This window comes from Ursus americanus, chromosome 5 (assembly GCF_024610735.1).
Source record: "Ursus americanus isolate L20-20 chromosome 5, mUrsAme1.1.p, whole genome shotgun sequence".
NCBI lineage: Eukaryota > Metazoa > Chordata > Mammalia > Carnivora > Ursidae > Ursus > Ursus americanus.
The window spans coordinates 24,770,154-24,794,813 of NC_142131.1; the positions used below are offsets into that span (position 1 = coordinate 24,770,154).

General features: G+C 33.6%; 1 protein-coding gene across 7 annotated transcripts in view; it reads right to left on the minus strand.

Annotated features, from left to right (window-relative positions):
- The window catches only part of XRCC4 (X-ray repair cross complementing 4), a 270,649-nt gene that overhangs the window by 127,250 nt on the left and 118,739 nt on the right, over positions 1–24,660 (minus strand). For all 7 annotated transcript variants that reach the window (XM_087862012.1, XM_087862010.1, XM_087862011.1 and 4 more), the window contains one exon: positions 6,125–6,272. In XM_087862012.1, the coding sequence (XP_087718138.1) occupies positions 6,125–6,272 (148 nt within the window). The remainder of the gene's footprint in view (positions 1–6,124; positions 6,273–24,660) is intronic.

Genomic DNA, 24,660 nt, shown 5'->3' on the forward strand with positions numbered 1-24,660 from the left:
TAGTCAGAATTTTCTTCTCAATGAACAGCATCTACTGTGCACTTCCTTAGTCAATGTGAGATCATGTAATAGTCACACAACGAATTTAAACTCTACTCAGTGGTTACTGCAGAAGATACGCAGGAAATGATATTATGAGGGACTGACAAAAACATGTGAAATCAAGCATATTCTTAGAATTGAAAACAAGTAACGAAGCCAAACTTCCCTGATAAATTTAATGGTATATAACGGTTAACACACCATGGTATCGTGAACTATAAACTCAAAACTTTCTGTGCAATTTTTCTACACTAGAAGTATAAAAAATCGTGTAATACATTCATTCTCAGCTTAATTTCTTCTACTTAAACATGGCTAAGAATACAAGAAAAACAATATGGTAGAATATCTGTGTTTAAATCGAAAATCTGTTAAGTATTCAGAATTTTGAAAAGTAAAAATGGTCATCTGAGAATTACTTCTATTGAATGTCCTTAGAACATACAATTAGGAGATATACAACCAAATATTTCATGTGCTTTTACCGTGTAGTGCAGGTTTATAAACAGGCATAACCTATTTTCATATAGTAAACTGAAAGAAAACACCATTAGTCAAATAGCTTCCTAAACATTGGTGACTGGCTGATGCAGAACTCAGTTTAATTTAGTAAGATAATAACAAAAACAGTAATAGACAGTAGTAAAAATTAAACTAATTTTATGGCCAAATTTGGCGAGATGTAATTACTCATCCTTGTAAAGACAGCTCTCACACTTATGAACAATGGAGAATATATTACTCATTAATCCACAGGATAATTATTTAAAATCACTCACAATGTGAACTTAGGTGAGTTACCTAAATTTTCTGTACCTTTGTGCAATAGAATTTTTGCATTATCTGACAGAATTGGGTTAATATTTCCATAGTAAATAGTTCCCACTTAAGATGGTATCTTATTCTTTAGAGTATTACACTCAAGGACTTAGAAAATTACATTTGTCTTCAGTTACAAAATATTTTTAAGATACTGGGAGTGACACATTGTTTTAGAACTTACTAAACATACTAGACTATTTAATTATAAAAGCTGCGACCATTACAAACGCAGTTTTAGCTTCCTAATCTTTAATATTTTCTTACATGGCTAAAGAATAATTGCTTTCATATAAGATGGAATTTTACTTTGTTACTATGTTAACATTTGATAATCTATTGAGAAATTATCTTCACTACAGCTTTTACACTTATTGACAAATTAATGTGCTAAATTTTCCTGTGTGGAAGGTATCTAGCTGTTCAGTAATGCTATTACTATCCACTCATTAAATGTTGTTTTAGAGCCCAGACACTCTGAGAAGTCACCTCTGATTTGCCTGGTTCCTTATATGTATCTGAAGAAAAATCTGTTGTCTTTCTACCACAGAAAAATGTAGAAAGGAGCTAACAGAGGGTCAGAATGAGAAACTGAACAGCCTTGGGTGTTTATGTGGTTTCACATTTAGTTTAATCTTACTCCTAAAGTTTTAGGCATACTGTATCAAAAGCAAATATATGAGGCTTGATTTCACTTTTCCATCCTTATTATAACATAACAATATATATTATAAAAATATATTTTAATAAAATCTTATAGAATATGGTAAACATTCCCATAGCAGTTATTTGTCATGTTTTCTGCTAAAAACTGTATTGTGTATTTCACTATTTAGTATTTTTATTGGTACAAATAACTACCACAAAGTTATCTTTCATATTTAATATGCATAGTTTGCCCAGAAATTTTAAAAGTTTACTTACAAATTGATTTACTTCTCTCAGCTTAAAAAAAAATGCAATTTTTATCAAAGGCAGCTAAATTACAATTACTATTTCATAAAATATCTCATTAATTCATAAGGAACTAGGTTATTATACTTTTTAACTATGGACACACTTAAATATGATAGATAAGTAACACACTCTGATTTTCTAATATTGCCATGCTGGTGAGATGGATTTAGAGAACCCATCGATTAGTTCTAAGCATACCTCTCTAACACAGATCAAAAGTCTTACTACATCAAAAACTAATGATGTACTGTATGGTGACTAACATAACGTAATAAAAAAATAAAATAAATTAAAAAAATAAAAAATTAGGCTATTAAAAAAAAGTGGGTCTCAGAGTCACATAAAATGCCCTAAAACTACTCCCACTTTTGATTTAACGTAAAAATCTGGAATATCATTCCATACATTCCAATTTAAAATCTTAAGGCTGGTGTTCTCCTCTCACTCTGTTCTTGTAATCACAAAATTATTTGTGTATATCTCTGTCTCTCAATAGATTATAAGCCCCTTCAGACAGTGGGCCAAGCACAGGCTTTGAAATAAAACAACGGTTGTGCTGCTCTGGTAAAATAATTATAAATAATTATAAATACTGAGCCTGAGTTGTTTCTCATCTGTAAGGAGGGTAAATTAATACCTACCTTCTAGGATCTGTGTGAGATTTAAATGAGAGATCACATATAAAACATCTACCACAATTCTTATTTATTTTCTCTCTCTCTCTCCTCCTACACCTTGTCACTGTACAAATGACAGTACCACAATACATGTTTAAATAAATTTAGAAATTACCATGATTTTTGTTTTATGGATTAGTATTAGTATAGATCAGTACATACACAGATTAACATACATTAGTATTTAGATTTAAGAGTACAATGTAACCAACCCATGGTATTTAGAAATGTACTAAAATTTTTACATAGTGAAATACTCATAAATATATAAACTTAAAAGATAATTTTCTCATTCAAAGATATCTTTATTTTTTAATCTTATATTTTTCACGACTTTTAATTGCTAATACCTAATAAATGTGTGAGTAATTTATTGCTGAATCATGTTCATGTTGTAAAAGCAGTTTAAAGTATAATAAAATTATAGATATTGGGAGATTTTACAGATCTAGTTCAACCCTTTCATTTTTACAAATGAGAAAAGTAAATTTCAGAAAGAGGCAATGACTTGCATAAAATCCAGTAGACACAAATTTTTTTAAAATTAAATCACAGTACCTATGATCTTCTCTTCCTCCACTTTGTTTTTGAGGTGCAGAGCTGGAGAAGCTAAAAGACGCCAAAGAAAAAATATGGAAGATGGCCAGTGGGAATATTGGAAGGGACTAGAGGCCACAGAATTGGTCAAAGAGGTTTAGAGTTAGGGGCCAATATCTTTTCAGCCTTAAGAAGTAAACATCCGCATCTGCATTTGTTTGGGAGGCTACAGCCTAACTGAGGTATATTTGCCGGAGGTACAGGAGAAGTCATCAGAGAAAAAAAGGTGTTTAGGAAGTTAGGAAATAGGTAGTTATTTAAATGTAAAGGCATAAAATAAGGGTTAATCGTCAGTATTTGAGAATGTCTTATTTTAAGTTTTCTTCAGTTAAGAGTTTGTTTTTATTTTTTGTTTTGTAGAAGCCTTCTAATGTTTTTGATTAAGAAAACTGGGAAAGAACTAGGACTTAAAACTTTAACAGCCATAAAAGTTCAGCCTTCTGTGTTCAAAATGGAAAAATAAAACCCAAAAGTATATAAAAACAAAATAAAAACAAAAAATATAATTTCTCTTTCTGCTTTATTTGGGCAAAGGAAAAGGAACTGTAAAGCAGGGTATCAACCACTCAATATCTGATTGATAAATGCTAAAAACTAAATTTCCTTTCATCTTTAAAAAAATCCTTCCTGACATCTAACATATGTTTTTCATTTCTTGTAGGGGCCAGTTGAGCCTAAAGGTCCAAAGTAATATAATTAGCAGACAATTCGAAGAAGCTGATATGGTTTATATCAACTTTTAAAGTAGTGAAAATATACAAAATAAGTACTGGCGTGATTATCAAAACACAGAAAAGGAACACAACATTAATTGCATAGAGTTGGTAGAAACAAACACACCGCATTTATTAAAAAGTCTAAATAAAAGATTTAGTCTTGATTCAGATCTAAACTTTCTTCATCTCTGTACCATGTGTATTGGAAACCTGTTCAAGCAATATCGTGTAATCAGAAAATGTTAGGAACCTCAAAACCTTGTATGTCATTCACACACAGAGTGAAAAGACCTAAGGTGCAGCTTACTAACATAAAATCAATATATTTCATTCTTCCTCCAGACCCTGAAATCTTTATCAGAAAAAATGACTAAACCAAAAGTTCCATGAGGACAGGGCCTGCGTCTGTTTTCTACTCTCCTGAATACTTGACATCCAGTTAATATCTGGGACACAACGGATTCTCACTGCTCATTTGCTTACAGATTGACTGACTGAAGTACAGAGTTTCCTGAATACTTCAAAGTGCTTGTAATTTTATTTTGCCCCATATTAATCTATAGGAATAGCCTGGCTGCTCTAATGTTTGCAAACTGGAAATATTTTTGGTTCCTTATTTAAAAGAGATAATGCAATACCTCTGAACTCTATGAAGCCAGCAGTTTATGAGCTAATGAATAAATTCAGATGATAAATACAAATCAGTAAGAGTTTATAGTGCACATTGGGTTTTTATATGTATTGTCTGAAGACATAAGGGCATAAAAACATAAAGGCATTTTAAAGTACCTACAGATCAGGCCAAGTGTGGAGAGAATAAAAACCCAATGATAATTACACGAACAAAACAATTCCACTATTAACTGTACAATGCTTATTTTTAAACAAGAAACTTGAAAACTCCCTCCTATCAGGCTATCAGTCTCCTGAAGGCTTGGATTGTACCTGTCTTGGCATCCTCATTGCCTAAAACTTTTTTTTTTATTTAAATTTTTTTTTATTATATTATGTTAGTCACCATACAGTACATCCCTGGTTTCTGACGTAAAGTTCGATGATTCATTAGTTGCGTATAACACCCAGTGCACCATGCAATACGTGCCCTCCTTATTACCCATCACCAGCCTATCCCAATCCTCCACTCCCCTCCCCTCTGAAGCCTAAAACTTTCTGCTCTCAGGACATCTTTACACTTTTAAAAGTTCTTGAGGACCCCAAAAGCTTTTATTTATGTGGACTATATCATATTCAAAATTAAATCCCAGAAAATTTTCATATCTTTATTAATTCATTTTAAAGTAACAATAAAACCCAGTATATAATAACATGAATATCATATTCTTTAGGAAAGATCATTATACTTCCCAAATAAAAACTCTGGTGAGAGCAATCTTTTACACTTTTGCCTATCTGTTTCATGGCTGGCTTGAACGAAAAGAGTTGGTCTCATAAGCCCCTGTATTCAATTAGATCTGACATGTTATTTTAATTGAAATATATGAAATATATTCCACGCAAGTAGGGAATTGAAGAAGGGATGAGCTTATGGATCTCCCCAGGGGTCCTCATTCCACACTGTGAAACCAGTGACCTGTAATATCATTTGTCATATGGATATTGTCCAATAACTATTCCCTAAGTTAATAAAAAGTGTAGAGAAAAAGAATTTCTAGGGCACACATTTATATATCCAAACATACAAATGATGTGCACATTCGTTTTGGATTCAACTGATAGTCTTTATAAATGCTGTTTTGCTACAATAAAATGTTAATTATCCCAAGTCCTCAACTCATTACAACTAAATTGGGATGCAGATCAAAGGAGGGTATGTGAATGAAAGAGTGAAAAACTCTTAACAATAAAGCATGTCCAAAATTTAATAGAAAGAAATAGAGGACTAGAAAGAGACTTTCCACTTGAGAAAATTCCAAGCATAACCAAATCAAGTAGCTAATTCAAATACTATATGGGTCTGTTTAAAGCAGTAAATTAGATTGAAACACTTTACTGAACACAAGCTGGATTCTAATATTTTTAGTATCTACACGCCATTTCTAATTAATCAATAAAAATCACAAGAAAAAAACATTTTGCTTATATTTTTAGCACTTCTGCTTTAAATATTAATAGGAACTAACCAAATACCAGAGAAAATACATTGATTCGAACATTTTACACTTTCCAAAAATCACAATTTTTGTTCTTTAAAAACAGCCTTAAGTAAACTCAGAAATAAAAATATAATTTTGGAGATCAGATTTTAGATTTTTTTAAATGAGATTTCATCATTTGGCAAAAAATAAAATGACTTACTTCTCCTTTTCTTGAGGCCCATGAACCTGAGAAGCCACTTTAGGTTCCGTCCCAAGATTCTTTTGCATCCGCTGCCTCCTCTTTCTACTTGGTGCAATATCCATGACATCAGGACTTGAAATAATGGAATCATCTCCTCTTAAAGTAGCTAAAATAAAATGACATAAAAATGTGACTCAACAAAATTATGCATAAAATTTCTAAGAACTTGCTGCACTGATAAGAAGTGATACTCTTAAAATACAACATAACTTTTTAAAAAATTCATGAAGATTTGGCAAAGTGAACCAGTTAGATTATAATACTTTAATACCAATATAAAACATGAAGTGTATTATACACATGGAATAATTTGATCAAAAGGTCTCTGCCTATCTTGCACAACAACCCTCCCAAATACATCAAAGGCACAGTTTGATCTTTCAGTGCTAGAATTAGACAGAAATGCCTTAGAGGCATCTCTAAAAGGTGTTGGGGGGGGGGGGTAAATACGGCTATAGGAATAGGATAAATCAAATTGATACTAAACAGTAATTATTAACAGGAATGGGGACTTCTGCTAGTGATCCAGAGATAATTTCATAGACTTTTCTGCCAACTGCAGGGAACAAGCACAAGAAAAATGTAAGAAAACACTAACAGATGTCTCTACTGTGACTAAGTCATTAAACTACCCCTAAAAGTGTTTGATATACATGAAACAGAAGCAACAAGAGAAACATGTTTGATTTATATTCCTTTATTCTCTATAAACAACTTAGTTCCAAAGAGCTTCAGGGGGGTTCAGAATTCATTCATCTAATACACAGTATACTTATATAAATACATATTTGTATAAAAGAGCTCCTTTGCCATTGGTAAATAATGAACAATATCAATATAATTTGGACTCTGGATATCTTGCTGGTTCACATGATTTTTGTCTAACATGTTAACATTTTAAGGTGATCGGGGCAAGCTTTCATCCCAATTAAAGAGAAAGCCTTAACAATGTACAAAGTCCTAAAAAAAAAAAAAAGATGGAGATGAGTGGCAAAAATCCTGTACAAGTCAATTCCTTTAGCACATATAGGGGTTGGTTGAGTGGAGTCAAGAACCCTACGCTTTTCAACAGTTAAGCTTCCTGTTACAGAAAGAAGCTGTGAAGATGTTTTTCCTTGTAGCTTGAATCAGATGTTTAATTTTCATGAAACTATTAGAATCAAATGCATCCAGTAACTGCCATCTACTCCACTTGAGAGGAAATTGTGATGCAAATGGTTAGCGGACTGTGATGTTGGGTGCAAATGTTGCGAGAGAACTAATGGAATTAATATTTTCATTAGGATTGTAACTAGAGAACTAACAACAACAATGTAAAGCTGCATAGATTTTGAGTGGTCTGCCTAAACACTAACTTTTTCCCCATAGGCTCTATTATTTTTAGAGTGCAATTCTGCAGAATGAGCGGTTTGTCAGGCACACATATATCACGTCCTACAAGAAAAGCCTGTATTGTGAATTCTTGCTTGCTGCAGCCCACGCTTCTCTGAGTGACCGGAGATCATCTGGATACCATTGAGAGCTTGAAAGTCTTCTTTGGGTGCTTTTTCCCCCCCTTGAAATGGTTATCATTTTTGAGAACATATGTGGTAGACACTTTGCTATGGGTTTTACACATATTATTTTATTAATCTTTAACTTTGCGAAGTACTTACTATTATTACCTTCGTTTTACTTCGAAGAAACCAAGGCTTTAGAGAGATTAAGTAACTTGACCAAATTACACAGACTTTGAGTTGATATTTTATCATATGACAACTAAAAAATATTTCTCCTTAGTGGATAAAGTATTCCTTGATCAAATATTTACTGGTTACTGATCAAAGGGTGCTTTATTTTCCAAAGTTATTTAAGTCATTAGGGCACATAAGTTCTATTACATTTCTCATACCTTATTTTACTAGCTATTACTATTTTAGGAGTAGAGAAGGGTAGATAACAAGGGGTGTTTCTCTGAACACATTCAAGCTGAACAACTTCTCTAATTTTATTAAGCCACGAGATGACTATAAAAGATAACTCTGGTTTCCTGATTTTTTCCCCAGTCTGCTCTCACCCAGGGTTTACTCAGTCACATAAGCAATTAACAAAGTACAGGGTTGCCTATAAACAAAGGCAGTAAGAACGTTAGAAGACATTTCACCTGTAGATAGACTTGAAAAATGAAAAAAAAAAATTGCATTTAATGACATGTTGGACATCTAGGAGGTAATAATGTTAAATTTGTTCAAATTAAAATGTTAAGGTAAAATTTAAAAGAATAAAGTTATCACAAAGTTCTGCCATTCATTTCAAAACTCCAAATAATGACTTAACAACACACTGGCAACCAAAAGCATGTTTTATATGTAATATGGTTATACTATTTGTTATAAGGTTTAGAATTTACTTTAAAATACAATGCAATTAAATGTACGTTGTCAGTCAGGGTGAGCTATAACCCAGGTGTTGCTAGCACCTACACAAAAATGCACAGCCCATTGAGCTGAAGGTCCATTTCTGAGTTCTCTACTCTGGTGCCTTGATCGATGTGTCTGTTTTTGTGCCAGTACCATACTGTCTTGATGATCACAGCTTTAAGTCCAGAATTGTGATGCCTCCAGCTTTGGTTTCCTTTTTCAATGCTCCTTTGGCTATTTGGGGTCTTTTCGAGTTCCATATAAATTTTAGGATTGTTTGTTCTAGCTCTGTGAAAAATGCTGATGGTATTTTGATAGGGATTGCCCTGAATGTGTAGACTGCTCTGGATAGCATAGACATTTTTTTTTTTTTTATTGTGTTCAGTTAGCACAGACATTTTAACAATATTTGCTCTTCCAATCCATGGGCATGGAATGCTTTTCCATTTCTTTGTGTCTTCCTCAATTTCTTTCACAAGTGTTCTGTAGTTTTCAGAGATCCTTTTCCTCTGTGATTAGGTTTATTTCTAGGTATCTTATGGTTTTTGGCATAATTATAAATGGGATCAATTTCTTGATTTCTCTTTCTTCTGCTTCATTGTTAGTCTACAGACATGCAACTGACTTCTGTATGTTGATTTTTTATCCTGTGACTTTGCTGAATTCCTGTCATCAGTTCTAGCAATTTTTTGGCGGAGTCTTTTTTGGGCTTTCTATATAGAGTGTCATGTCGTCTGCAAATACTGAAAGTTTAACTTGTTCTTTGCCGATTTGGATGCCCTTTATTTCTTTTTGTTGTCTGACTGCTGAGGCTCGGACTTCTAGTACTATGTTAAACAACAGTGGTGACAGTGAACATCCTTGTCGTGTTCCTGACCTTAGGGGAAAAGATCTGTTTTTCTCTATTGAGGATGATATTTGCTGTGTGTCTTTCATACATGGCTTTTACGATGTTGAGGTATGTCCCTCCATCCCTACATGGTAGGGGGTTTTTATCAAGAAAGGATGGTGTATTTTGTCAAATGCTTATATTCAACTAATCTTAGACAAAGCAGTAAAGAATGCCCAATGGAAAAAAGACAGTCTTTTCAATAAATGGTGTTGGGAAATTGGACAGCCACATGTGGAAGAATGAAATTGGACTACTTCTTACACCATACACAAAAATAAACTCGAAATGGATGAAAGACCTAAATGTGAGACAGGAATCCATCAAAATCCTAGAGGAAAACACAGGCAGCAACCTCTTTGACCTTGGCCGCAGCAGCTTCTTGCTAGACACATCTCCAAAGGCAAGGGAAACGAAGGCAAAAATGAACTATCAGGACTTCCACAAGGCAAAAAGTTTTTTCACAGCAGAGGCAACAGTCAACAAAATCAAAAGACAACCCACAGAATGGGAGAAGATATTTGCAAATGTCTTATCAGATAAAGGGCTAGTATCCAAAATCCATTAAGAACTTATCAAACATAACACCCAAACAACAAATAATCTAGTCAAGAGATGGGCAGAAGACATGAACAGACATTTCTCCAAAGAAAACATACAAATGGCTAACAGACACATGAAGATTTTGCTCTACATCACTCGGCATCAGGGAAATACATATCAAAACCACAATGAGATAACACCTCACACCAGTCAGAACGGCTAAAATTAACAACACAGGAAAAAAACAGATGTCAGCGAGGATGCGGAGAAAGGGGAACCCTCCTACACTGTCAGTGGGAATACAAACTGGTGCTGCCACTCTGGAAAACAATACTGAGGCTCCTCCAAAAGTTAAAAATAGAACTATCCTGTGACCCAGCAATTGCACTATTAGGTATTCAAAGGATACAAAAATTCTAATTCAAAGGGGCACATGCACCCCAATGTTTAAAGGAGCAATGTCCAAAATAGCCAAGATATGGGAAGAGCCCAGATGTCCAGTGACAGAAGAATGGATAAAGAAGATATAAGGTGTATATACACACACACACACACACACACACACACACACACCACACCACACCACACCACACAATGGAATATTACTCAGCCATCAGAAAACTGAAATCTAGCCATTTGCAGCAACATGGATGGAACTAGAGGGTATTATGCCAACTGAAATAAGTCAGTCAGTAAAGACAATTATCATATGATCTCACTCATATGTGGAATTTAAGAAACAAAACAGATGAACATAGGGGAAAGAAAGGAAAAATAAAATAAGATGAAAACAGAGAGGGAGGCAAAGCATAACTGACTCTTTAACCCTAAGAAACAATCTGAGGGTTGCTGGAGGGGAGATGAATGGGGAATGGGGTAAATGGGTGATGGGGATGAAGGTGGACACTTAATGTAATGACCACTGGGTGTTATATGCAACTGATGAATCACAAAATTCTACCCCTGAAACTAATAATACACTATATGTCAACTAAATTGAACTTAAATAAAGAATTTTTTAAAAAATGCACAGCCCAGGAGCAGATTGCTGAGATTCTAAAACTGAAGTCCATACTCTTGAGGTGGCTACTAGAAGGACTTTTGTTATTTGCATATCAATGATTGATAATTTATTAATTAGTATAGTAAATGACAAAAATGTGTGTCTCTTAGTAAACACAAGGCATGAAAACAAGCATGATGAATATTGCATAGGGCTCTCATGAGTGGATATATGAGATGTCCAGATATATGAGTTGACTAAAATATCTTAGAGATACTCTCCAACATTTTACAAAGAGGCTATAACCCACTGAGGTCTACTTAATCTTGGAGATGACACCCTGTGCTAAATTTTTAAGTGGTTTTGTGTCCAGTTGTGAACTCTGGACAACTGGTAGCCTGATGTCAGGAAGAATCATCACTTCTGCCTCAGGAATCTTTTTATTTGCCAAAAGTGAACTTTTTATACGAGAGTGTGACTGAGATTCCTAAAAAGACAAACAGCTGGAACTTCTTCAAGTTTACAGAACAGGTTTATGAATTATTTTGTGCTTACTTGTTAGTACATATTAAGTTGATAATTGTGCGTGTGGGAAAACCTAATCTGATAATTTGTTATTATTATCCTCATACTTCATGCTTCTTGGTATCTACCATTATTTACCACAAAGAACCTAAATTGTGTATAATCACATGTTTCAGGTCAGTTCACTGCACCATTTATATTCCTTTCTCTTGACACTTACGGGGTAGCCTCTCTGTAACACTGTCATGAGGGAAAAGGGCTAGCATATAAGTTAATTACTGTTTAAACTAAATATATCTTTTTTGGTTTGTCTTTGTACTGTGGGAAAGTTTTCCTTTCAGTTTATTACATACACGTAATAGCAAATTGTATTATAATAGATTCTCTTAATTCATAAATTCCTTTAAAAGAAGTTTTGGTAATATTTATATAGACTTTAATAAAGGGAAAAGTTTCCATCCTATCCTTTCCTCTCCACCCTTCAGTGCCAGAAACCAGGAAAAAGAGGCACAAGTCCCATACCTGGTGCCTAAGTAATACATTGCTCATCTCAAGCAGTCCTCAAATTTCCACCCATTCTGCCTCTAACCTTTACTTGTGCTAATGTTTGGTCTTACTTCATTTGGTCTTGATGCTGGATACTTTATTTCTATTTCGATATTGGATCCTGTGAAAAATGATTCAGGGTCTCCAAACAAGCAAAGCCATTTTATATTCAGCAGAAGGGATCTGAAATAAATCTGTATTTCTATCTGTATCTATGAAGTCAAACATGGGACTTCCAAATTGTCTATATTATTCATAACGTTACATATTTTTAAGGGCAACAACTGAAGTTTTCACTTTCAAGTACTGCATCCCATTTTTAAGGGAAAAAAATCAATTCATATTAAGTCTACCCAGTTGTACATACTCATTTTACGTATGAAAAAGAACTTAAAGAGAGTTGGAAAAGAACAGCAAATGTTCAATGGGTAATGAGAAGGAATGTGGCCTGGCTGGAGCAGTGTTCATGAGCAAAAGATACAGAAAATGACTGGATAAGTATGGGCAGCAGGGAAGGAGCAGAGAGGGAAAAAGAGGTATGCTAAATGAATTTGCAACCTTTCAATTCCAGGCCGAAGACTATGAATTCAATATTGACCAGTTTTTCTTTTGTCCCTGAGATTTCTCTTCCAGAATTCTCAGTTTTTACTATTATCATCAGCCTCTGTCATGACAACGTGTCTTTCACCATTTCCAGGAATTTTTTTAAAAAAGAAAACAAAAGAGAAGAAAAAATACTATTGCCAACGAACTTAATACAGCTGAAACACTGATGGGCAGAGCTGTGGGATGAATTTCAAGTTCTCTTTAGGTTCACTGAATCTAGAAAATGGGGAATCTTTACACAAGCCTTGTTATTGTGAAAGGTGGCTCCACAGAAAGCCACACTTCTTCTCATCTGACAGAAGAACTGCAGGAGTTTGGCAGCAGTATTTTAGACATGAGAGGCAGTGTTGGCCTCCCTGCGTACTCTCAATGTCTCAATGTCCAGACAAAATGACATTGTTGGCTAAACTGCCAGCAATCTGCATAAATCCCATGAGTTAAACTACCTGGTAAACTATTGGCTCAACTATGTGCTCCCTTCCAGCACAGCCCACTTTGGTCATTTCAGTCATCGCTAGTAGTTCCTATTCAGAGCAATCTCTCCTTTCTCTGAGAGGCTTACAGTCTGAACCACTCACTTCACACATATGGTCTTATTTTGTTATTCTCTTTTTATGTATATCTCTTTTTTCTTCAATTAGATCAAGGACTATGAACACCCTACAGCTAGAGGCTATGCCTTATACTTTGATATATCTCTAATATATTACCCAATAGTGTTATAATGAGAAATATGAAGACTTGAACTCTTTTTTTCAAACATATATTTTATTTTTTTAAATCAAAACTTATTTACTTATGGCCTTCTAAAGGAGGTGTAGAGAAAAGTAGAATCAGAAGACCTGGGTCTGCATCCCTAGTTCTGCCATTTACCTTGGACATATTACAGAGTTTAAGTTTCTAAGATGAGAAACATATTTCAACCATGATTTCTGACATGATTAAATGAGATAAAATGTTTTATAAATCACACTGTTGGAAATATTTGATTTCAGCATTTAAGTATTATTAACAAAAGTGTGTGTATCCTTATAAAAGATCAAGTCGAGATGAATTTAGATTAATTTGAAGAACTGTCAGGCTACCACCTATAGCATAATAGAGATATAAAAGTAAAACAATAAAAAAAATCAAAGTAAGATGAATTCATGGTTTTCTAAACTCAAAATACATCATGGAACTATTATCTGTTATGAATATACAATAGCCCATCTGCTATGGCTGTTTTTCACTATTTTATTCATTTATTAATTTCACAAATGTTTTATTGTTTACATTCAATAAGTTATTCTTTTTTATTTCAAAAGATGTAAGATATTGAGAGGAAAACCCAAATCGAAACCTTTACATACTACCCTAAGTAAATCCGAAACTTTAAAAACAAAAACAAGACCCCCAAAACACTATTTCTTTCAGCAGGGAAAACAACAAACCAATGGCTTGAGCTCCTTCATGTTCTGTAGTTTGTCTTACTGGCAGGTATAAAGATAAGAAAAAAAAAAAAAAAAAAGCTAAGTAAGATAAGGTAGGTCACACCATACTTCAATGAGCAGTATCTTAAAGTGGGCTATCTGGAGGTAGGAAATTTCTAATCTGACCAACAAAGCAAACATTATTTTCCCTCACCATTCATCAAAGAGTCCTTTTTCAAATCTATAATCAGCTGCTACCCAGTTTCCACAATCTAATCTGAATAAATGATGACCACCTTACACAAAAGGTCAATGGTTTAACTTATTAATCAGCAATCACCAAGTAAACTGATAATTAACATCATACTAAACACTTAAAAGAGAGTGTGTGTGTGTGTGCGCGCATGTATTCACACACACACACACATATATATATATATATATACTTTTCCAAAAGTCAGGCCCCTCTTTTAGCCAACACAGCTGGAAGTGAAACTTAATGACAAATACCTACTGACATTAGGGTCATCTTTGGAAATCCAATACTCTCAATGTCAGAGGCAGGGTGGGCCACTAAAGATTAAGTACAGACTCTAGAAGTATTCACAGCATTTAAGAAAAATTAATTTGAATATATTAAGTATTATTCTGCACCTAACAAAACAACGTGATTTTTAAAAAATACTTTTAAAAAATTTAATACCAAATGAACTCAATTCTTTAAATCTTAATGAGTCATTCATTCTTTCAGTTATTCAACACATATTAAGGGTTTTCTATGTGTTGAGGACTATCCGAAGATACCACCACCAGGTATTCAAAAAGTTTACAGTTGAGGAAAGCAGAAGGACACTACAATTTGCAAGAAAACCGTAAGTCACATAAGCAATTATAAAGGAACTAATTTGAAAATTCTAAAGTAGGTGCAGCTTTCCAACCTTTTATTATTTTTTTCCAAATTAATCTGTGAAGCTTCAATTTTTCTTTTCCATTATTAAGCACTAATTATAACTTGATTTCTTATATTATTTCTTTCTTATATGGATATTTCTTTTGAAAGGATAATCATCAGTATCAGATGGCTCTGAAGTAGATTTCCCAAAAGAGAAAATTAAAAGGCTAGCTCACTCTGAGTAAACTGACAAGAAAAGACTACATTTTAAAATTAAGTATCAGGATCTTCAAGAATGAACTCTAACAGCATTTCTTTTCTTTTTAAAGATTTTATTCACTTATTTGAGAGAGAGGGCAGAGTGAGGGAGTGAGCTCACGAGTGGGGGGCAGGTAAGGGCAGAGGGAGAGGGAGAAGCATACTCCCTGCTGAGCAGGAAGCCTGATGAGGGGCTGGATCCCAGGACCCTGGGATCAAGACCTGAGCTGAAGGCAGAAGTGTAACTGACTGAGCCTCTCAGGCGCACCTCAAAGAGCATTTCTAAATTGAAACTACACTGTGACCTTTTTGGATAGTCCTTAACATGGCCCCACAACATCCTTAGATTTCATCACACTGTAATAATTTATCTAATACTTTAAGCTCCATGAAGGCAGGGGCTGAGTTTGTCTTATTCACTGTTAGTACAAGACAGACTAGCTGGGTCTCTAAACACATAGTAACCCATCAATAAATATCAGTCGACTGATATAAATGCTTAAATACTAACGACGTTAACAAATAACTTCTTAAAAATTATTTCAAATCTATGTAAAATCCTATACCACTGATTAGCTATGCTTGCTGCTGCCAGTCCAGCTAACGTTAAGAAAAGAAAAATATCAGTGAGGAAAAGCAGTTTATGAAAGAACAACATTAGCCTTCAACTGATATCATTTTGTAGTTAAAAATAACAAACACTGGAAAGCAATTTTAATGGTTAATGAATTTCCAGAAAACAAAACTACAATTTTTCAGCTTTCACCAGCTTCGTTAAGTGGCCTCTGCCTGTGACCTATGTCATGAAATGTTTGGACTCAACATAAAGCCTTCATTGTTGTCCATGAGTCAGGTATGGTTTTCTGTCCATGGAAGGCATTTTTTGGCGTTTTCTTCATAGAGATTGAAAGGTTTTTGAAATTTTCATTTTTTTTTTAAATTTGGGTCAACTTTTAATAAAACCTAGACTTTTTACAGAGTTTAGGATTTCATTGAACTGGTATGAATAAAGAAAAATCAGATAACAAATGAAATGTGAACCTGTTTTAAAGAAATAATATAAGGAATATTTCAGTTTTAAATAATGTAGTACAAGCAAATTATCTACAGTGACTCTGAGTTAACTGGTTAGAGCTAGGACAAGACCACTAGTTTAACTAGCAAGTCAAAATCAGAATAGGATGAAAGTGGCAAAAATGAAGTGCTGCATACTTAAACAGTGAAATGGGTAGATAAGAATCGCTGATCTAAATCACAGACCGTCACTTTAAATATTTTAAACAGGGGTAAGAAGGACTTGACTGAGTTTATGTGAGATGACATACTTTCCCACTTCATTTTCCCAATATCTGCTTAATCTTAGGAAATTCTGAAATAATTTTGATACATTAAGAAAAAGGACTCTATTTGCATGTCTTTAAATTCCTTTATAATAAGATTAATACCTTTGTGGTGTAATTTAGCCAGTTCGTAGTGGTTCTGTAAAAAGGCAAATACGAGGCTAAACTTCAGAGGCTTCCTTGAAAACTATGGAAAGATTTTCAAAAAGATCCGTGATGCGTTGGTGGTATAGTGGTAAGCATAGCTGCCTTCCAAAAAGATCCGTGTCCCAACTAGCCTTCAAGCCAAATGTAATTAAGGCAATACTTTTATTAAGGATTAAAAAAAAAAATTCTCTGCCAAGCAGTCAAATAACTAAGATAATGTTTATACCGAGTTAATAAAATACTTCAGAAGGATCCTACATGTTACTATTTATCCCTGACAAAATGACTATAGGCAATTCTAGGAGGGTTTTTAATTTAATCTATAAAATTAGGTGTGGAGAAGTGAGACTAAACAGTTACTTTCGGTATAAAAAATGCCCTGAAATACATGGTGCTGGGAAAACTGGATAGCTACATGTGAAAGAATGAAACTGGACCACTCTTTAACACCATACACAAAAATAAAATAGATTAAAGACCTAGATGTGAGACCTGAAACCACGAAAATCCTAGAGGAGAACACAGGCAGTAATTTCTCTGATATCAGCTGCGGCAACATTTTTCTAGATACCTCTCCTAAGGCAAGGGAAACAAAAGCAAAAATAGGTTATTTGGACTAAAACAAAATAAAAAGCTTTTGCACAGCAAAGTAAACCATCGATGAAAAAAAGACATCCTACTGAATAGAAGATATTTGCAAATGATATATCCAAAAAAGGGGTTAAAATCCAAAATATATAAACAACTTAAACTACTCAGCACCAAAAACACCCAAACAATTTGATTTAAAAATGGGCAGAGGACCTGAATAGATATTTTCCCAGACATAAAGATGGCCAACAGACACATGAAGAGATGCTCAACATCACTTATCATCAGGGAAATGCAAATCAAAACCACAACGAGAGATCACCTCACACCTGTTAGAATGGCTAAAATCAAAATGACAAGAAATAACAAGTGTTGGTGAGGATGCGGAAGAAAAGGAACCCTTGTGCACTGCTGGTGGGAATGTAAGTTAGTGCAGCCACTGTGGAAAATAGTATGGAGGTTCTTCAAAAAAATGAAAATAGAAATTCCATATAATCTAATAATTCCACTACTGGGTACTTACCTCAATAAAATGAAAACATTAATTCAAAAAGATACATGCACCCTTATGTTTATTGCAGCATTATTTCCAATAGCCAAGATACGGAAGCAACCTAAGAGTCCATCAATAGCCAAATGAATAAGGAAAATGTGGGGGGGGTGTGTGTTATGTGTATAACAGAATTATTACACACCTATAAAAAAGGATGAGATGGTGCCATTTGAGACAACATGGATGGACCTGAAGGGTGTTATGCTAAGTGAAGCAACTCAGACTGAGAAAGACAAATACCATATGATTCCACTTATGAGTGGAACAACAACAACAAAAGAATAAACAAACGAAAAGCAGGATCAAACCTACAGATACAGAGATCAGTTGCCAGAGGGAAGGTGTGTGGGAGTTGTGCAAAATGGATGAAGGGAGAGGGAGATACAGGATTCCAGTTAAGGAATAAATAAGTCACAAGAATAAAAAGCACAGAGTAAAGAATACAACGATACTGTAATAGCAAATGTATGGGGACACATGGTAGCTACACTTGTGGTGAGCATAGCATTATGTATAAACTTATCAAATCACTACGGTGTACACCTGAAACTAATGTAACACTGGACATCAACAAGACTCAAAAAGACAAGCAAGACAAAAAAAGAGTCCTGATTCAATAATTCATTACGCTTTTTAAAAATGATTATCTCATATTAATCTGAATTTGAGAAGAAAAACTAAATGTACTCTAAGGCCATTTTTAGGCACTTTTAATAAGTTAGTATTGGATTAAATGTCTTCCCAAACGAGAAAGTTTTTCAGAAATTTTATTTCCAAACATCCACATGCTTTTCTTTACATTATACTTTTGTTTTTAATGGGCAACTTAAGGAATTTTTGTTTATAGATTTTTTTTAATTTTTCAATAAAAATCCTGTTAATTTTTTATTCTAAAACAAATAATTGTATATTCTTTTGCCTTAAACTCAAAATTAGACAAACAACACCAAAATAATTTTAAGCATTCATTTGACAAAGACAATAACACGGGGCAATTTATTATAGCTTATTATGAATGTATACCCTTTAAATTAGATTTTCTATATGAAGCTTGTTTGGCAAGCTTTAGAATCACTGTTAGCAATCACTGCTGGCAATGTTTTAACTTCTCATTTTCAACATGCTTAGTAATGTGCAATCTCAGGACAAAGCCTGTATAATGCCACTATCCCATAACTTCCCAAAAGCCAAACAGGGAATCATTCTTGATGCCTTCCAAAACTTCATCTTGCACTCCAATCAGCACTCCCTAAAACGCTCTTAAGCTTTCCAGAAATTCTCTGCATCCACAGTATTTCCATAATCCCTTCCCTAGATTATTGCTATAGCTTATAAGTAGCTAAAACATTTACAATTCATTCCCTAGAAAACATCTAGGAGAATTTTTCTAAAACTGTGAATCTGATCAAGTCATGTCCTTGTTCACTACCTTGAGGACAAAGATAAAACTCACTAATGCAATTTAACATCTTTCTTTTCCTGATTCAGCTTACTTTTACAACCTTACTGAATTTTGTTTGATGTATCATTCTCTCCCTCTCTCTCCTCTTGGACTTTGAACATATGATTTTCTACCAGATATAGTGTTCTACCACCTACCACTCAACTGGCTGACTCTCACCTGTTCTTGGTATCTTAGTAAAGATTTCACTGTGTCAGGAAGCCTTAGATGTCTTGGTTAGATGTCCCTCCTCTGTGCTGCCACAGCATCTTTTACTAATCCTGTAACTGCTGGATAGGTCACAGACTTAGAAAAATGGAGTATGGAAAACTGTTCTGGGTCTCCTACGGAATAATATACACAGTGGGGTTGAAACTTATTGTAAAGTCAGTGCATATGGCAGTTAATCAAAACTACCCTTGAAAATTCCTTAAATTGACTTAAATGTAATAATACATAGTATATATAATTCTGCAGTATGATAATACTCATGCCTAAATATTTCATGACTACCAGTGTGCAGTTTTGTAGAAAAATTGTATTTTGGGAAAAAAAAATTACATAAGGCCTTCAATAACCTAACCACATCATCAGTATAGAAAGATTTGACCTGCTAGCCCTCTTAGCTCAATGTTGTCGTTTTAATTTTCCATGGAAGACATATCAGTTCCTCTAATGCTTCCTTAGTCAGATTTCTCTATGGTTCCCAATTAATTTTTCACTGTTTTCTTTCCTGGATGAAGATAATCACCTTACTTGCTTGGCTACCTAAATAATGCTTACCATTTCTTTGTCAATAGCCCCATGTCTTAAAGTTACTCATACTTGTTCATAAGTTTTTCCTGCTGATATTAACTCCTGTCAGGCTTGATTTCATCCATTACCAGTGGTCATTAAGTGGAATAGCAGGCAAGTGGCAGAACTATTTAAAAATATAAGTTTCTTCACTCCTGCTAAAATTTATATTTACCTAGAAAATATAGCTAACTAAGGATCAATTAAGTATGTCTGTGTATATACACACATATATATGTATGTGTGTGTGTGTGTGTATATATAAAATGCTACTCCACTATAATTCATAAATGACTAGTAAGTCCAAATTTCAATTTTTTAAGGTATTTTAGTCATGAAATGGGGGGATATCACAGCATAGTAGGTCTCACAGAGTTATACATTTTACTCTCCCTGAAATTCATAAAATAAGATTTTTCACATATGAATTTACCAGAATGCTTAGATATGAATTAAAATGGACAACCTGCTACTATAAAGGGCTAGAATTTCTTAGGCATTAGAATTTTGTATAAAATGAAAAAAATATAGAACTACTGACATAAGAACATCTTTCCTTTGAAGTAGATGCTATATGTATCCCCACATTTTGATATTTGTAATTATTACATAATAAACTGCCATTTAGAAAAATGATCCATATCGCCCAGTATATTGTATGTATTCAAAATATTATTTCTCAATGAAAATAGAAGGAAAATACTCAAGATTTTACGAATAAAATAAAATCTAAAAGACAGCAAAACTTTTATAGTTAAATATAAACAAGCAAAAATAACAACAGTTTGACCTATTAGTTTATCCATAAATGTAACTTATTAAAAAAAAAAAAGCCAGTAATATTCGTTATAAAGCAAACACTGAATTCAAAACCTAAGACATTACATTAGAGTTGGCATTGAAAATGCCCTTGTGGAGCATATTCTGACCTTGTACAAAGGAGTATATTATTTGTATATAATGGTTACCAGATATCTTAGCCCAAAAACAAGTAACACAGGGGAAGTTATCATAACACAGCTGGGAAAATACAGAAGCAGAAAAAAGGGATACATGTGCGTTACTGTTCATATAGACAGATATACAGATCTACATATATATACACACACACACACACACACATATATATGAAAATAAAAATTTATAAGTGCTCTAAGTAAAAGTGAAAAGTATTATTCCTAACTAACGCCAAAAACAGGGGAAAAAAAAACTGGGAAGAAACTAGGATAAATAACTTGATAGAGAAAATGCAGAAACACTAGAGTAAAAGAAATAGGGACCTTCAAGAATCAGTATTTAACAGACAATAACATACTTCCTGTAGGTCACAGAATTACTGTGGATGCCTATGCAAAGTGCTTTAAACTCACTGTCTACATAATTGCCACTGGATTTATTTGAACAATTTGAATTGCAGAGGAAAAAGATAAATTTAATGAGTTCATAAATCATTTGAGTAAAAGCTGATGTTATTTTCTTAGAGTGGAATCAGCACAAAATTTTTGCTTAACCTTCTGATTCAGGTACTGATTCAAGAGAAACAAAAAATACCTACCTTCTTCTGCATATCATCTTTGATGCCAACTCTAATAGTTTAGATACCTGCACTTTATACAATATTATAAAACTACCCTTTAAAAAATTAATAGACACAATCTCTACCTATAAAGGGATAATAACCCAGAAACAATAATTAAATGGAAAATACACTGTCCAGAAACAATAATTAAATGGAAAATACATTGCTAAAAAAAATTCCTTTAACATTTGGTATATTTTTTAAAAGGTGTAGATGGAAATTAAAAATTTACAAAGTTTAATTTTTTTTATTTAAAGTGGTTTCATATTGTACACTGTCAATACTTATTTAGCAATAACATTAAATATAATCATGCAAAATTTAAGATCTTGACAAGAGCTAGACCTTGGCTACCAGCGAGTTATCATGACACTCAAATGACTGCCTTGAATGCTAAATTTAAGGAAGTAGAAAGAGCACAAGTAAGGAAGAGTAAGCAATTCAATCATAAATGATCCAGGTTGGTCAAAAGGATGGTGTAAATACATCTTAATAACATGCCTCTACAGTTACGGAGAATGAGGACTTACAGGCAATTATCCAGACAAACTGGCAAAACGCAAATGTCATCTCTCAGAAAAGTAACTGGAAGCTCTACCAGCATTATCCAGATAACTAATAACTGTCTCACTGCTTTGGGAGACCTACACTTGAACTTTCTTCTTTAGATCACAAAATACACAATAATATTAGATCTTAATTTCTTTTTTAAATAGAAAAAGAAAGCCCATAGGAGGAGAGAAAAAGAGAAAGGGTGAAGAGCAGAGATGGAGAAAGAAAAGGAGGGAGAAGAAAAGGAAATTTTTAAAAAATGTTATCTAAAATTAATTTGCATTTTTTCCTTCTCTGATCAAATGGAATATTTTAAAATGTCTTTCAAAAAATTATTTACTTCATCCAAGTTCATTTTTTTAGATAAACAATTATTCCTCTTATCAAATGAACATTTTAAAATTGGAAAGTTAAAAAACATAAAGTTGGAAATTTAAATAAATATTTACAGTCATGAAAAAAACCTTATACAATTATTCAAAAAGGAATTTGTCACTAACTTCTCATTTACTTTATATGTATTAATGTGTTACTTCTGTGATGACAATAAAAATGATATTTCTAGGTTTCTAGTACCTACATGTTTCTGCTTTGTTTTTGGATAATAAATTATTTTAAAATCTATTAACTCTAAATTGTTATGCTACACATAAGTCTAAAGATCAATAAGGCCATGTCCTCAACTTCCTTCTTCAAATCTATATAGCAACAGATTAATTTCAAAATCTCTTGTTTCAGTAATTATAATAAAGAAAATAGGGCACCCTAACGATTTAAGCCATGAATAGTTTTTTATTACCAAAACACCTATTGCTATTTCCAAACCTATTTTCATTAAATACAGAAGAATGTTGATTTTGTTACCCGAGGACATCAAAAGCTAAGAAAACAAACTTCCTTTAACAGAACCATTCTCAGAACACTTTTCTGAACACAAGTGATTTTAACATGCTGCTCCTTCTCAGGATGGGGCTTTTATAAAGTATTTTACGTTAATGTTTCAAGCTGGTGTGATATATCTTTGATATGTTGCTAATATATAGCCATGTTTAACTTCCTCAAAACAGTAGTGAAGTTAGTATGAATATATAAAATTGACCTCAGCAAAAAACAACTTTTATACAGCTGAATTTAATTTTATCAAAACTCATGTTTAAGATGTTTTCAATTTCTCAAGAAGAAATTACTGGTTTTCAACATTGGACAACAGTCAACGTACGACAATGTCTCCGGAAAGAAAGGAAACACAACAGACGAGCTGAGAATCACTCTTTCTGACTGGTGGCATTCTCTGGACCTCAGTACAGGGAGGTAGATGGAGCCCAAGGAGAACACAATGATTTCACTCAACTGAAGAAGCAGCAATTAGAGTTTACTGCTGTTGAAATAGTTGGAATCTACAGGACAAGATACTGGAAAAGAGATAACTACACACAAAAATGAGCCCCAAAAGGGGTGATCTTAAGTTGTTAGATGAATAATAAGCTGGCACATGCAAGACCGTAAGGCCCAGCAGAAAATAGCTACGGAGGAGTCAGAGCTGTGAGCTGAATAGAATTCCAAATGTTACATATACTAGGAGATACAGAACATCTGACTGTGTAAAATACCATGCTGAAAATGCTAAGCATTCAGCTGATACCCCTAAAAGGTCTACATCCACCCCAAAAACAAGCTTAATATTAAAAAAAAAAAGATCATGTTTATTTGCCAATAAATTAACTACCTGCTGGAACAAAACTCAACATTCTTTAAAGGAAGACAACAGATTCCAGACTCTCAACAACATAGAAACCATAATGCCCGGTATATAATAAAAAATTACTAAATATGTAGAATAGGAAAATGTGATCTAAAATAAGGAAGAAATCATTAATACTTTGAGTACACGAGTTATATTCACTACATTGACCATTATAAAAGAGTACAGTTCTTAGAATTACAGAAAAATAACATCTTTAAGTTAATAATACACCTTCATTTGTAAAAAAAAAAAAACATTTTAACTTTGCACATCATCTCAAAAAGAGATGCTCTAAGAGCCTTCATCTGCCACATCCCCAGTATTGTTTACTCCCCTCTCTATTAATTTAGACTTTCTCAGTGGCAGGCACACAGCAAAGATGTAAGCTATTCAGAACCCTGAACATTAACTTTCTGCTTACACCTAAGGAGGCTGGTTAGGTCAACAAAAGGGCACTATTCTTTGTCCTTCCTTCCTACACATCATTAAAATGTGCTTCCAATTTCCTAATCTATTGCCTCCTTTATCCTGCTGATGTCAGTATTCAGGATCAATACTCTGTCGGTATCTTTTTGCTAGCTCTCATTTTCACTAAATTGATTCAAGTCTTTTCCAGGGTAACTGTGTACAATTGATTGTCCTTTTAATGGTTAAGAAACTCCTTGTTAAACACGGAACT